This window comes from Hemicordylus capensis, chromosome 7 (assembly GCF_027244095.1).
Source record: "Hemicordylus capensis ecotype Gifberg chromosome 7, rHemCap1.1.pri, whole genome shotgun sequence".
Taxonomy (NCBI): domain Eukaryota; kingdom Metazoa; phylum Chordata; class Lepidosauria; order Squamata; family Cordylidae; genus Hemicordylus; species Hemicordylus capensis.
This window is the reverse complement of record NC_069663.1, coordinates 13,253,837-13,268,971: the sequence shown is the minus strand read 5'-3', so window position 1 is coordinate 13,268,971 and position 15,135 is coordinate 13,253,837. Positions and strand designations below refer to the sequence as shown.

The 15,135-nt window shown below is 46.0% G+C and overlaps 1 protein-coding gene across 8 annotated transcripts in view; it reads left to right on the top strand.

Annotated features, from left to right (window-relative positions):
- The window catches only part of PHACTR4 (phosphatase and actin regulator 4), a 121,502-nt gene that overhangs the window by 56,788 nt on the left and 49,579 nt on the right, over positions 1–15,135 (top strand). Inside the window, exon 1 of one of the 8 annotated variants that reach the window (XM_053267369.1) lies at positions 10,753–11,211. The exons of the other annotated variants lie outside the window; for them this stretch is intronic. Within the exon in view, the coding sequence (XP_053123344.1) occupies positions 11,166–11,211 (46 nt within the window). The 5' untranslated portion in view covers positions 10,753–11,165. Of the gene's footprint in view, positions 1–10,752; positions 11,212–15,135 lie in introns of those variants that run through there. 8 annotated transcript variants of the gene reach the window in all.

Genomic DNA, 15,135 nt, shown 5'->3' with positions numbered 1-15,135 from the left:
TACACATTCTCCAAGTCCTCAGGTTTGTTGAATCATACCTTGTAAAATGAGTATAGGAAGTAGTCCTCCTGTAGCAAAATGCAAACAATGGCAGAAAACTCAGGAAGCAGGTTAAAAAAGACTCTTGAAGGGCAGACACTACTTGCAAGCGAAGAGGACGGCCAGGAGAGCCCAGTGAAACAGCAGAAAACTATTTAAGAATGTCCAGAATGCTCTTGCTTTTACCTCTCCTGGTCTTGAGCTCCCTTCAGGAATGTTTATAAATCCAGTAATGGTACATCTGACAAACGGAGCACTTCTATCTATCTCTCCTGATTTGGATCTCTCTTTATAATGGAGCACTTCTATCTATCTCTCCTGATTTGGATCTCTCTTTATCTAATCTGTGGACCCTCTTTTCCCGAGGGTGTTGTAAAGCAACTGCCCCATTGTGGCTCATTCTGAATGAAGGGTTCAGCCTTGTTTGGATTGGGCAAAGTGAGCCTCCTGTTTTTAATTTCATGGTGATTGATTCATGGACCGGGAATGTCTGAGTCACTGAACACAGCATGTTGCAACAGTGGAACTCAGTGGTAGAGCATCCACTTTGCATGCAGAAGGCCCCAGGTTCAATCCCTGGCATCTCCAGGTAGGGCTGGGAAATACTCCCACCTGAAATCTTGGAGACCTGCTGCTAGGCAGTGTAGACAATACTGAGCTAGATGGACCAAAGGTCTGACTCAGGCAGCTTCCGGTTCCATATGAGTTCACCTCTCTCCAAGCACATCTGGAAAGGCCCTGCTGGCAGTATCCCTGAATTGGGATCAATTGGGACGGAAGAGGGGTGATAGCAGAGCCTCTTCTGATGTGCTTCCGTATCTTGAAACCAAGCCAGGGCAATATGCAAGAGCATGACCCTCCCACAACATGGCCCTGCCACAAGAAGACCTCCCACAAGCAGTAAAAGACATTTTAAAAAGTTATTTTAGAAATGAATGCAGAAACCTTTCATATGTTTCTAAGCCAGTTCTTTGTTTGTAATGGAAACATTATTTGTATTGTATGTTAAATGGTGCTTATTCATTTTTCAGATGTCTTGAGCTGTTGGATGGATGATTAGCTGCCTTAGGCATTTTGAATGGAATGGCAAGTCATAAATCCAATTTAATATTGTAGTGGTTTCTATGGAATTGTGCAGAGGCTATGATTCTTCTTCTGGCACTCAGCATCAGGTTAACAAAGCCATTGGTGTCCAAAGGAATGGGTATCTTTTTAAAAATTTACTCTTCTCTTTTACTTTATCTTCATTCTGTTCAAAGGAATTGTTTATTCATAGATGGAATGATGTATCAAAGCTTCGTCTTGAATACTTAGGTGGGATTTCTTTTGCTCCATTCAGACTCAGATTGCCATTTGTGGCACCAGTTTGGTGTTTGCCACCATATATCTCATGCAGCTGGACTTTCTGCTTTGAGTAATCTGCCATTATTCGCTCTCAGAATATGCCTTGGCTACTCATAGGAACATAGGAGGTTGCCATCTACTGAGTCAGACCATTGGTCCATCTAGCTCATATTGTCTACACAGTGGCAAGAGCCTCTCCAAGGTCACAGGCAAGTCTCTCTCTCAGCCCTATCTTAAAGATGCCAGGGAGAGAACTTGGAACCTTCTGCATGCAAGCAGGCAAGTGCTCTTCCCAGAGTGGCCCCATCCCCTAAGGGGAATATCTTACAGTGCTCACATGTAGCTTCCCACTCTTGTGCAACCCAGGGTGGACCCTGCTTAGCAAAGGGGACAATTCATGCTTGCTACCTCAAGACCAGCTCTCCTCCTACAACTCTTGCACTTCAGTTGCACACTCTGCAAACCTGGCTACATAGCTAGTTTCCCCACTGTCCTTGAGCTCGTCAGATACGGTTGTGCACAGAGCATGCTTGAGACAGGACTGAATCACATGAGGTTAATTTCCTGCCACCACAGGTGCCATAGCTCCAGGTCCAGTCCTGTCTTGCTCGAGCACACAGGTCTGTGAAAGAGCTCTTCAGTTTTTTGAATAGTTTTAGGCTATTTTTTTACTCTAACCTGTGCCTTTAGCCTCTGCTTTCCTCCTACCTCCTTGCTCTCCCCTCCTAGAGGGTGGGAAGGGAGCTGCCTTAGATTTGGGCCAATTTTACAAATTATCTTTTTCTGTTACAATTTGGCTAGTTGGATCTTTTAGTTTCCTTTTCCCATGTGGGACATGGAGTGGGCTTATGCCGAGAAGCTCCTTAGGGGTTTCCTTTCTGAAGGCCTCCTCAAATGGCTCTACTGCTGGAACGACAACTGGTCCCGTCCCCCCCACTGAGGGCTAGATCGGCGTCTCCTTCGCGCCCAACTGCTACTCCCGCCATTTTGCCTGCTCCACTGACGGAATCTCCTACAGTTCCTAAAAAAGCTAGCCAGAAGACCAAGCATTGCAAAGAGCAGTCACAGGCCAGGCAAAAGTGCAAAAGATATCCTTCAACTAAAAAGTCTGAAGGCCATTTGCCTAAGCGAACAATTGTTGAAGAAGGTGGTTTGCAAGCACTCTGAGCCATCCCTCCCCTTCCCAAAGGAACCTAAAGGAGAAAATATTGATGACCAGCACCCTTTGTGTGATCCATTGGCATCTACAGGCAACTCACCCGTGGGTCCAGTGTTCAAGGGTGAACCAGCTGGCCTGTGTATTCCCCCTGCACTGTCACCAGAGTCACCAGCTCCTGGCGTGCTGCAGCCTGAGCACCCAGCTCCGGCCGAGCTTCTACAGTTTCCGTCACCATCAGGCAGCTGCCCTCCTACTGAACCACTGCAGGACTCCACTGAACTACCAACTGCAGTAAGTGAACCCACCACCCCTCAGGGCCCGGTTACTCTCTTTGTGCCCAACATTACAGTATGGCTCAAAGATTTTTTTTAGATGGGAATGCTTGCCTTTCAAAGAACCTGTTCCTCCCGTTCTACCCCTACTGGCCCCAACCTTGCCCCCAAGGGTACCTCATCAGGTTGCCAGCAGCATGGGGGGGGGTTTCCTTCTTTCCCCCCAGACTGCAGTTCATGCAGGGAGGCTACTCATATTTCAGAGCAGGGTCATTTTGCACCGAAGTCTCCTGTTTCTAGGTGCAAGAGGCAAGCCCACTACCCTTCCTCAGCTGACCACTTCCTAAATGCCCTCGACCACAGCCCTTACCAGGCCCTTCCCGGACCCACACCAGGCCTTCCAGTTCCCCTCTCCCATATTGCCTCTGCCTGGTCCACAGCTCCCTTTCCTTTACCTGGGCTACTTAAGCCTGTGCATGGGTCCCCCCAGCTCCTTGTTCCTGCTTTGCCTGTGGTTCCATCCCTCCGTGGAATACCCCCTGCTGGTCCATCCCTTTCTCATCCTAACCCAGCTTTACCTCCCATACCGCCTCCCCCTGTCCTAGTTCATCCCCCCTCCTCACAGTCCTACCACAGATTCCGGATGCGCCCAGACAGCCAGTATCTGATCCAGACTCTTCTCACACAGAGTCTGTGAACCCCCTCGATCCCTTAGGATCTAACAGGGAAGAGAGAGTGTTATCTGAGGAGGAGGTTTCACCACAGATTCCTATATCCTCCTGCCTCTGTTCTTCAGCAGACTTGGAAGTCCTATTGTCCAAAGCTAAGAGAGCAATTAATGATGTTTCACCTGCTGACATCTCTGACTCCTCCCAGGCTTTAGATCAGAACATTTTCCCATTATCGTCCACCCCTTTGGCCGCAGTGCTCTTTCTGTCTCTTACACAAGGTCATGTGTGCAGAATGGCAATGGCCAGTTTCCTCTGAGCCAGTAGGCAATCTACCTAAAAAAACCCCCATCACAATCTACCCCAGGAGGTCACAACCCTCCTAGCTGTGGGCATACACCAGGTGGACACACCTGTTACACAAATGGTCTCAGGTTTACTTCTGAACATGGAGGGGCAAGAACAGTTGAAAACAGCAGAAGATAGGAAGCCCGATCTCCTGCTTAGAAAAGCCCATGAAGCATCAGCCATGGTTATCAAGGCAGCCGCTTCCATCCGTCTCAGTTCTCTGGGCCAAAGAGCTTATAGTGTTGGTCCAACCTGAAAATATCGAACTCCGCCACGGCATCAACAAGATGGCAAAGGCAGCAGGCTTTATGGTTGATTCCAGCCTGGATTGCATCCAACAAGCATCCAGAGCTATGGTTTCCAGAGTAGCGGTGCGTAGATCCCTCTGGTTAAAAAGCTGGAATGTTTGACGGAACGCTTGAGGTTTGTGGCCATGAGACACCAGACTAGCTGGATGGGGAGCCCACTGTCTTGGACAACTAGTCTAGGGGCGCTGGTCTCTGGAGGAGTCACACAAGAGTGTAAACTGGCTCGAACTCAGGGCAGCCAGGCTCGCTCTTCTCCAGTTCCACCATCTACATCATGGACAACACATTCTGATTAGGACAGACAATGTCACAACCAAAGCCCATGTGATGGGGTGGCACAAGATCCAAAAGCCTGATAGTGGAGGCCAACCTCCTATTCCATCGGGTGGAATCCCATCTTCAGTAACCACTGAACACCTGAGCGGCGTTGAAAACCAACAGGCAGACTGGCTCAGCCGACAGTTGATAGATCCAGCCGAATTTGCCCCTTTCACCCAGAGGTCTTCCATCAGATCACCAAGATATTCGGAGAGCCCTAAGTGAACTTATTTGTGTTGGCAGCCAACCACCTCCTTCCCCGCTTCTTCACCAAATTTCAGACCCCCCCCCCAAACAGAAGTGATGGATGCTCTTACAGTCCCATGGACAAGGTCCCTACTCTTTGCCTTTCCATCAACGGCTGTCATCACAAAGGTCTTCAAAAAGATGGCCCTGGAGTAGACAGAATTGATCTTAATGGCTTCGCACTGGCTGTGGAGGTCTTGGTTCTCTGATCTCCTAGATCTTTCTATTCACCCGCTGTGGCAACTTCCTCTCTTCAAAGACCACCTCTCTTTCAAGGTCCCATCCTCCATCTGGAGCCCGGGTGTTTGAAACTTGATGCCCGGAGATTGAGCACACAAACCTAGCAGCACAGGGATACTCCCGTTCTGTACAAGACAAGATTCTGACCTCTCGGAGGCCGTCTACCAACAGAATCTATCAGGCAGTTTGGGCGGTATTCTCTTGATGGTCGTGCATCAAACACAGGGACCCTTTATGGGAATGTGCCAGAGTTCCCGAGGTCTTCTCCTTCCTGCAGTCTGACTTAGATCTTTGCTTACGTCTGAACACTCAAATGCCAGGCCTCTGCCTTGGCACCCATCCTAAAGCACACTCCGGTCCAGACAGAGAAGTACAGCTGTGGTGTGGTTCATTGCTGCTGGGCTTACCTGAACAATCCATCATCCCTTTGTCCTGCTGTCAGATAGCTTATGTGCTTTTTTTAAATGGAAGGACAGAACTTTCTCAAGGTGGTCTTTACGTACTTCTTTATTGAAAGCAGCACCACTCACCATATTGTAAAACTGGTCATTTGACAATTTCAGTTATGGGTTTTTGTTTTGTTTTGTTTTGTTTTTGAGGACATAGCTGTTGTCCTTGCTTTCCTCAAATGGTTATCAATAACTTGCTTTATGAACTGTTTGTGGAGAAATTACCCTATGTTTCTAACTAATGTTTCTAACTACAGGCTTAGGGAAGGTAATAGAAATTATAAAGGCAAGCAAAATGCAGTCAACTGAGGTACTCTTGCTTTGATAATCTCTGTCTAGAGCAGTGTTTCTCAAAATGGGTTCCTCCAGATATTGCTGAACTACAACTCCCAGCATCCCCAGCCATAATAAATTGCAGTTGAGTTCAGCAACGTCTGGAGTTGGGAAAAACTGATCTAGATGAAGGGATTTTTCATAACTGTAGAACAGATTCAGAGAACACATTTCAGGGTCCTTACTGCACATGGGCACATAACTGGGGATTTGTTCAGCTGACCCTCAATAGTTTATAGCAGGGCTTCACCATAAGTGATTTATGCATAACAGGTGATTTACATTAATGAAGTGTTTCAAGAAGTTTCTATCATTTGTACATTTGTTCTATTGGGTGGTAACTCTTTTCTTTGCATTGAAATTTAACCATGGCACCTAGACGAGGATATTCAGAGGCAGAGTTATTTAATAGCATCTTTACTTGACCTACACAACCCTGTTCCTGTTCTAAGTATGTTGCATATAGATAGAGGGGATAAAGAGAAGCCCATTTCTACTCCCTGCTCCACAGTGTCCTGACTCCCGAATTTTTGGGCTGGCTCCAAGATCCAAAGAAAACCAGTCAAGGCCTGGATTATAGGGAAAGAGGCAGTTTTGCAGAGATGTGAGGCCTGAGCTCTTTGGTACTTCAGAGGTAAAATCCAGAACTGTGAAACTTTCCCAGAAGGTGGTAGAAGCCTGTGCGAGAGGAATGCCCAAACCATGTGCTCCTGGTAGCACAACTCTGGAATGTCTAGCCCCATCCTTTTAGGTGTAATCTCTGAACAGTATTCAAGGGCAGCCCGGTGCAACATGCAGTAACCAAGGACTTGTTCTTTAGTCCAACACACTCAAGGAGAGTTACATTTAAGTGGAAGTAATTTATTTTGATGACTTCAAGGTGCAGCTCATCCTTTCCCTGAGGCGGCAGACACATAGTAACATTTTCCTTATCTCCTTCATTCTTTGCAGCACCTTAAAGGGAGCTTCTCACCTATTAGGAAAAGACTTGGTTACAGATCATTTGGTAAATCATAGGGACTTAAGGAGCTGCCTTGTAGAGAGTCATACCATTAGTCCATCTTGCTCAGTATTGTCTTATGCTGACTGGCAGGAGTCTCTCCCAGCTCTACCTGGAGATACTAGGGATTGAATCTGGGACCTTCTGCGTGCAGAGCAGATGCTTTACCACTGAACAATGGCTTGGTTTTGAACCCAGGTCTTCCTGATCAGGGTGGTAGTCTCCCCATATTGATTTATTTATGTTTCTTAAGGGACCTTCTGAAGGTTTACAGTCCCATCTGTTGCCCTATTGACTTGTATTGACTGCATGTAACCTTGCAGCATCTGCTGAAATAAAGACGTGCTTATCCTATGAGTTTTAGTTCAAACCTTGTATTTAGGTGCACGTTACCGCACAGCGGGGAAATGCTTGAGTAACAAGCAGAAGATTGCTGGTTTGAATCCTTGCTGGTTCTATATCGGGCAGCGGCAATATAGGAAGATGCTGAAAGGCATCACCTCATACTGCGTGGGAGGAGGCAATGGGAAACCCCTCCTATATTCTATCAAAGACAACCACAGGGCTCTGTGGGCACCAGGAGTCGAAAACAACTTGACGGAACACTTTACCTTTACCTTTATTTCAAGTATCCAACCCCAGCACAGCATCCCTCCCATGGCTGTTGCTGGTGTTTGCCTTATGTTTCTTTTTAGATTGTGAACCCTTTGGGACAGGGGCTTCTCTTATTTATGTATGTATTTTTCTATGTAAACTGCTTTGAGAATTTTGTTGAAGAGCGGTATATAAATATTTGTAGTAGTAGTAGGTAGTCATGGAAATCCTGTCCTGTACTTCTGAAGTTAAGAGGAGTACACTTAATATGTCCGTGGTTCTCCACGTGTGATATGGTCCTTCTAGTGAATTTCTGACATCTAGCAAGGTAAGCATCTCTTTGGCAGCAAAGAGACCCTGTCTAAACCTGGCTGCTATCAAGGCTGCTTCAGGACCTCTAGGAACACATTTACCCAGTGTTTCCAAGCACACGTGTGCCTTTCACAGGCTACAGAAAAGTTGCACTCTGGCCCATTATAGAAATGCTGGGACCAGTGTTCCCTGTAACAAGGATTCCCAGATGTTGTTGATAGCAGCTCCCATCTTCCCCAGCTGCGGCTCTAATATCCAGCTCTAAAAGTAAACCTCTCTTAGAACCTATGCTGAATAATCCCCCTGTTCTCTTTCAGGTGGCCCATTCCTGATCTTTTATCAATCTACTGCCGAGTAATGGCAGAAGTCATTACTTCTGATCTCTTCTCCCTTTTATTTGGATGAGGAAACATGTTCTCCTTGACTCTTCCTGAAGCTTTAGAGCTCTCTTATCTGCTGATTTAAAAACCTGCAAGTTTGCCACCTTTGGACTTTGAGTTCTTCTGTGTGACAGTGCATTAAAAGATTTCCTCCATGTTTCAAAACAAATAACTCAGACTTTAAGTGGAGCTTCCTCATTAAGCTGAATGCTTCAGTTGCACAAAATAGGGATTCTAAGCCCAGTGGAAGTGCAATATAGCTGAATCTGTCTTGGAATCTTAAATAGTTGAGTATTTATCATTTTTTCGAGGCTTAGAAGTTTAGGAGGATGAAAAGTAAACTTGACAACTGGAGTAAGAGAAGTAGAATTTCACCCTGAAGGATATGCCTTCTGATCTTTTAGCTTGACTTGATCTTAAGTCTGCCTTACAGCAGTCCATGCAAACACAGAGGTCATCTGGTTAGCAAGGATCACTTTAATGGTAAGTGCCCTCACTGAAGTATGCAAACCCATGGTTTAAGTGTTCTAAAATGGCAGGAGTTGTCAGTTCATTGAAACACCAGATATCAGAAGAGCTCTTGCCTTCCATTTGTACAGTAACTTATGTGTGGTCTTTAATAGGTGTGTACCACCTTAAGTGGAGCAGCGGAAAAATGCTTGACTAACAAGCAGAAGGTTGCTTGAATCCCAGCTGCTACTATATCAGGCATCAGCGATACAGGAAGATGCGCAAAGGCATCATCTCATACTATGTGGGAGGAGGCAATGGTAAACCCCTCCCATATTCTACCAAAGAAAACCACAGGGCTCTGTGGGTCGAATACTTTTGCCTCTAATCCTGGTACAGTGCGCCTTTGCTAAGTACACCTGGTACAGTGTACCAGGTTCAGTGTCAGTGTATAATACTGAGCTAGATGGACCAAGGGTGTGACTCAGTATAAGGCAGCTTTCTATATTCTTATGTTCCTATGTACTCAAATGCCTTTAATTATCTCTCTACAACAGGGGTAGGCAATCTTGACTCTCCATCCATTGTTGAATGAAGAGCAGGATATCAATGTAAAAATAATAATAATAACTCCCATGATCCCCAGCCACAATTTATTGATGGGGGTAATGAGAGGTGTAGTTCAACAACAGCTGGAGAGGTTGTTCAACAACTGCTGAGGTTGCCTACCTCTGCTCTGCAAAATGAAAGCATAGATACTTTAATGTTTGACATTAACTGTTAGATATGGAAACTTTTGTTCCATAGGATGAGTTCATAGAGAGTCTTGCGCTGGACCTGTGTCTAGAACGGGACATACTGGGACACATCTGGTTTTTGCTGTGGCTGGGTGGGTGGCAGTGACAGTATGGAAGCCTTAATCTGGAGGTGGTGACGGGAGACATGGAGACAGAGATGGATATTTCCTATTTTAATTGTTAGCATGCTGTATCCTAAAAGTGGCAACTGGACATTAAAACTCTGCATTAAGAATCCAGTTAAAGGTTGGCTGAATTGCAGCTTTCCTCTGGTACATGAATATGAAAAGATTTTACTTATTTACTACATTTACATCTACTGTAAATAGTGGTGCTGTAGGAAACAGTGTCAGAAGGGGTTGAATAGATCCTGGTTTGATATGCTGAGTATATTGCATGTTGGGTTATGTCTCTTGGGCAGAACAGTGAAGTTTGTTTTTATTTGTTTGTTGCTACATTGGTAACCACCTTAAGTGGCACAGCAGGGAAATGCTTGACTAACAAGCAGAAGGTTGCAGGTTCGAATCCCTGCTGGTATGTTTCCCAGATGGGAATCACCTATATCGGGCAGCAGCGATATAGGAAGATACTTAAAGGCATAATCTCATACTGTGTGGAAGGAGGCAATGGTAAATTCCTCCTGTATTCTACCAAAGACAACCACAGGGCTCTATGGGCACTAGGAGTCAAAATCAACTTACCGGCACACTTTACCTTACTTTTCTACATTGGTATCCTGCTCTTTCTCCAACGAGCCCAGTAGATGTTTGTGTTTATCCCCACAATAACCACATGAGGAAGGTTAGGCTGAGAAATGAGTGACTAACCCAGAGTCGCCCAGTGATTTTCATGAGTAAATGGGGATTTGAACTCGGGCCTCCCTGGTCATAGTCCAACACTATACCACACTGGCACTGATACAGTCACATTTGCACCATTTGTGCTCTGAAGTGAAGAACTACTACCGCTTTTCAACAAAAGTCATCAAAGTGGTTTATGTAGAGAAATAAAAATAAATAAAGATGGATCCCTGTCCGCAAAAGGCTTACAGTCTAAAAAGAAACATAACATCAACACCAGCAAAAGCCACTGGAAGGATGCTGTGCTGGGGTTGGATAGGGCCAGTTGCTCTCCTCCTGCTCAGTAAAGAAAACCACCACTTTTAAAAGGTGCCTCTTTGCTCAGTCAGTTAGCAGGGAAACAACATACAGTCACACCTTTTGTGCTCTGGACTTGCCACCAGCAACTCAGATTAGGACCCTCAAAGTCCTCTTTTAACCATCTTGATTTTTCAATACAGCAGGGGAGCCAAAGAGTGTCAAGGAGTAGCTAATCTGTTTCAGGTGATCTTTAGCCTGCGGCCCAAGGGGCTGGGAAGCTCAGAGTATCCGATTTCTTCTCCAAAAGAAAAATTATGGCAATTAGTAGCAGCTTGTTTATAAGCTGTTTGAAGTCTCCCAAGTTTTTCTTCTCTCTCCCCCTCTTCCTCCCTCTCTCTCAGGCTTTAAACTCCTGCTTTAAAGAGTGAGAGGCGTTGATTATTTGGCTTACGCAGCTCAGTGTGCTTGGAAGGCTCCTCCTCCTTCCTGAGATGCAGCCCTAAGCAGAGTACGCACTCTGGAATGACAGGCATTCCTCCTTCAAGGGAGCTGGCATGAGCGCTTATTTATGAGAACTGCAAAGCGCCCAGGCCAGGGGTGCGAGAAGAACAGGAGCAGCAATGCCTTGGCTCACACCCCTGGCTGTCTCCTCCGAGTTCTGACAGTCGTGCTCTGCTCCCCGGACGCTGGGCGAGCTTTCCCCACCCTCAGTTGTTGACTTGTCATCTTTAAAAGGCGAATTTCAGCTTTCGGAACAAGCCTCCCTTTCCTTTTCTCCAATTCTTGAGCCTCCGGGAAGGATCTAACAATGGGGCAGACGCGGTATTCCAGACCAGTCAATCCAGCTCCTTCAGGTAAGTAATGGAGGGTCTGGTTGCTGCTGAAGGCAGGGCAAAGAACTGCAGGTGAAGTCAAAACGTGGGCTTGTGTAACCCATGCCGCGCTCAGGGGGGCATCCCATTCCCGAGAAGAAGTGGGTTGTTTTTCTTAATCCATTTCTGGGAAAGAGTTTCTTTAGCTAGAATGCACTTCACCACGGAGCTTCCTGTGCTTGGGGTGGTTTCCACACTGCACTGTTAGGAGCCAGCCCTTTTGATCTTGCATGCTCCTGCCAAGCAGTCAGATGATGGGAAAAGCTGGCCTAAAGAGTTCAGTAGAAGGCATAGTAACATGTTGTGCGTCTGGCCACAAGGGACAGGTGCCGAGTGGACAGGGCATCTCTCCCCCTGCCCCCCGTCCCCCCCCCATTTACCAGGAAATGTCAATATTTGCTGGGTCTGTCTGCATTTAACTTCCTTTGCTGAAAGAAAGGGATTGCGTCTGTGGTCAGAGATGCTCTGGAAGTGGAGAGTGGTGGGGTGGCAGAGAAGTGCTTCAGATGTGAAGCCTCAAGTCTGTAGTGTCCAGAGGGAGCAGCAGGAGACTCAGAGTTGGGCTGGGTTTCAGTTTCAGCAGCCAGGAATGAGCTCCCACACTGCCTGGTGCTGCAGTTCTAGCGAAACATTGCCTGTATTCCTCCCCCCCTCCTTCTTTGTTGTTCGCTCCTCTGGCAGCCTGAGGAGCCGTCCCTAACACAGTGCAGTTGATTGTAAGGTCTCACACTGTATCTGAGCAAACCCCACTAAAATGCTGGGCTGGGTAGTTGAGGCTTTGGATGATCTTCTGTATACCTGCCTCTACTCTCGATGTTAGATTTTCCTTTCCTCCCCCTGACCCTGTAGACAAATTCCATAGGAAAATAGAAAGCTGCCATATACTGAGTCAGTCCATTGGTCTATCTAGCTCAGTATTGTCTTCACAGACTGGCAGCGACTTCTTCAAGGTTGCAGGCAGGAATCTCTCTCAGCCCTATCTTGGAGATGCTGCCAGGGAGGGAACTTGGAACCTCTGCTCTTCCCAGAGCGGCTCCATCCCCTCAGGGGAATATCTTCCAGTGCTCACACTTCTAGTCTCCCATTCATATGCACCCAGGGCAGACCCTGCTTAACTAAGGGGACAAGTCATACTTACTACCACAAGACCAGCTCTCATCATTGTGCATGGCTTTGTACTGGGGTTTGCTTTCATTTGATTTAGAAGGTGTGGTTGGTTGTACCTTTTAGATATATTAAGGCAGTTCACATGATCGTTAAGAGGTCCGGACAAGCATCTTAGCTAGCTTTGGGAGCTGTGCACACTCCTGGCTTTCAGTTGTGTGCTCGAAAAAACCTAGGTAGGCGTAGGGGAGAGTGATTGTGAGAGAAGAGCTGGGTAGGATGGCTTTTCCTCCTAGCTCAGTAAAATGCTGGGTACAAGTGTTGCGTAGGACAGTGCTGACCTATGCAGCTCCCCATCTCTCAGATGATAACTCCCTCTTCCTTCTACCTGGATGTTTGCTAGCATGTGGTCAAAAATTGGCAGCATGGACAAGTGTCCTGCCTTCTTAACGATCGTGTGACCCGCCTCAATGTATCTAAAGTACATCTAAATCAAATGGAAGCAAATTTGATTGGCTTGTAGAGTCTGTTGTTTGTGTTGTCCATCACTAAAAATACGACCCCCGCCAAACAACAACAGCAACACTAAAACACCTCGCCAACTGTAGATACTCAGGTTGCAGCTGGCAAGACCAGTCACAATATTTCAGTTGCATATATTTAAAATGGTGCTTGGTGAGGGATGACTGTACTTGTTGGGGGCATTCCATTTTGTGAGTGACTTGTCCTGTTGTTTGCGGGTGAGGGGATGTACAGCACAGACCCCAGCTTGTCGGTTCTAGTGACAATTTTACTACAAATAAAGGCACTAGGTAGGAAGTTATTTACTTCTCCTCTTCCTGGATGTCAGCTGTTTGCAGTGTGCTGAGAAAACAAGAAAGAGTCCTGTGATGCATTACAGACAGACAGATCTATTGTGGCTTAAGTTTTCATGAACTATATCCCACTTGATTCGACAGGTCTGATAAAGTGGGTTCTGTTCCAGAAGAACAAACCACAACAAATCTGTGAGGTGCAGCAAGACCTTTCTGTTTCCTTTTGGGTTGGTTTGTTTTTGGTTGTTTTGCTTTTGATATTAACATGGCTACCATGCCATACTGATGGTTAAGTTGCTTGTGTCATATGGGACTTTTACAAGTGGAGGAAATAAAAATATTTTCTCATGTTTGATGTGTGAATATGATTGATGATGATGCAAGGTTGGAAGTGGCCCTTTTTAATTCAAATGTTGATATGTTGGAACTGGGTTTTAGGGGGCCCCATTGCACACTGCCCTCCATACTGCTTTCCTACCTGGAGGGCCCTGAGAGAATCACTCTGTCACTGCCATATGCCTCTGCATGGGCAGGGCTATCCTTAGGGAGCCCTGACGGACTGCCGCACATGCGCAGAGGTAGGAAGAGCACCATTTTGGAATCCAAAATAGTGCTCGGAACAGGTTGGAACAACCATTGACTGGTTGTTCTGATGGAATGTTCCATGCATTTTGCATTCTGTTCCAAGCTCAAGACAGAACGCAAAATGTATTTCGTGTACACCCCTAGCTATTTTATTTATTTATTTATTTATTTATTTATTTATTTATTTTTACATTTATATCCCGCTCTTCCTCCAAGGAGCCCAGAGCGGTGCACTACATACTTGAGTTTCTCTTTCACAACAACCCTGTGAAGTAGGTTAGGCTGAGAGAGAAGTGACTGGCCCAGAGTCACCCAGCTAGTTTTATGGCTGAATGGGGATTTGAACTCGGGTCTCCCAGGTCCTAGTCCAGCTCTCTAACCACTACACCACGCTGGCTCTCATTCATCTCAGCTATGGTTCTTGCTCACTTGCTGAACAACTTCAGAGTCTGTTTTTACTTGATCTTAAGATATGTGCAAATTTCACTTGAGTGGTGAAATCAGTGTTACAACTCAAACCGCATTTGCTTGCCTAGCTTCAAGGATTTTCCCCAAATACACATCTATACATAACTATTATCATGTGACATGGGATATCACATGTGGGATATCACATCTTGTGACTGGTGGTCTTGTCTGACTTGATCACATTCTCATTGTAAATTGTGCAAGCAATGTTTGAAGGATGATTGAAGAGGATAGACAAAGAATTTGACAGGTTCTGAAAGTTGAATTCTGTTGTAAAAAACAGGGAGGTATTCAGGTGGCATACTTTGATGGCAGTGGCTGTCTAAAATTGAAGCAATGTTCTCTGTGAATCATTCCTATTCCTGAATGAAGCGGTTGTATCAAAACTGGTTGCACTGAATCATATGGGAGTTCCAGTTTCTGAGTGAGAACTAGTCCACCATCTTTCGTCAGAAGTTATGCCACCTTAAGGATATCTGTAAAGTGCATGCTGGCTAGCATGCTCAAAGAGCCAAAAGCAGAACTTGAGAGAGGTAATCCTGATGGTCCTGTGCATGCACAGATAGCTGCTGCTGTACACACAGATTGTGCAGGCGTTCCTACATCACTAAGTGGTGCAGCTTGAGCCTATTGTTCTGGGCTTATGAGTCAAACTAGATGTGATGTGTTATTGCATTTCTGGCTTTGTGATCTTTCTTAAAAATTAAAAAGTAGTAGCTGCCTGGGAAGGTCCTCGATCTGTGAAAGAACTGGGAGACAGGATGTTTACAATTTAAACTATTATTTGTGGTCGCCACCAATCCCATCCCTTCCCTCAGATCTGCATTTCCCTCTGCATTTTCTGGCAGAGGGCTTTGGAGGGAAGCTGGTTTTCCGTCATTGGCACTGGGGTTTGGAGAGGAGAAGAAATGGGGACTCCTCTCCTGCTGCCCAG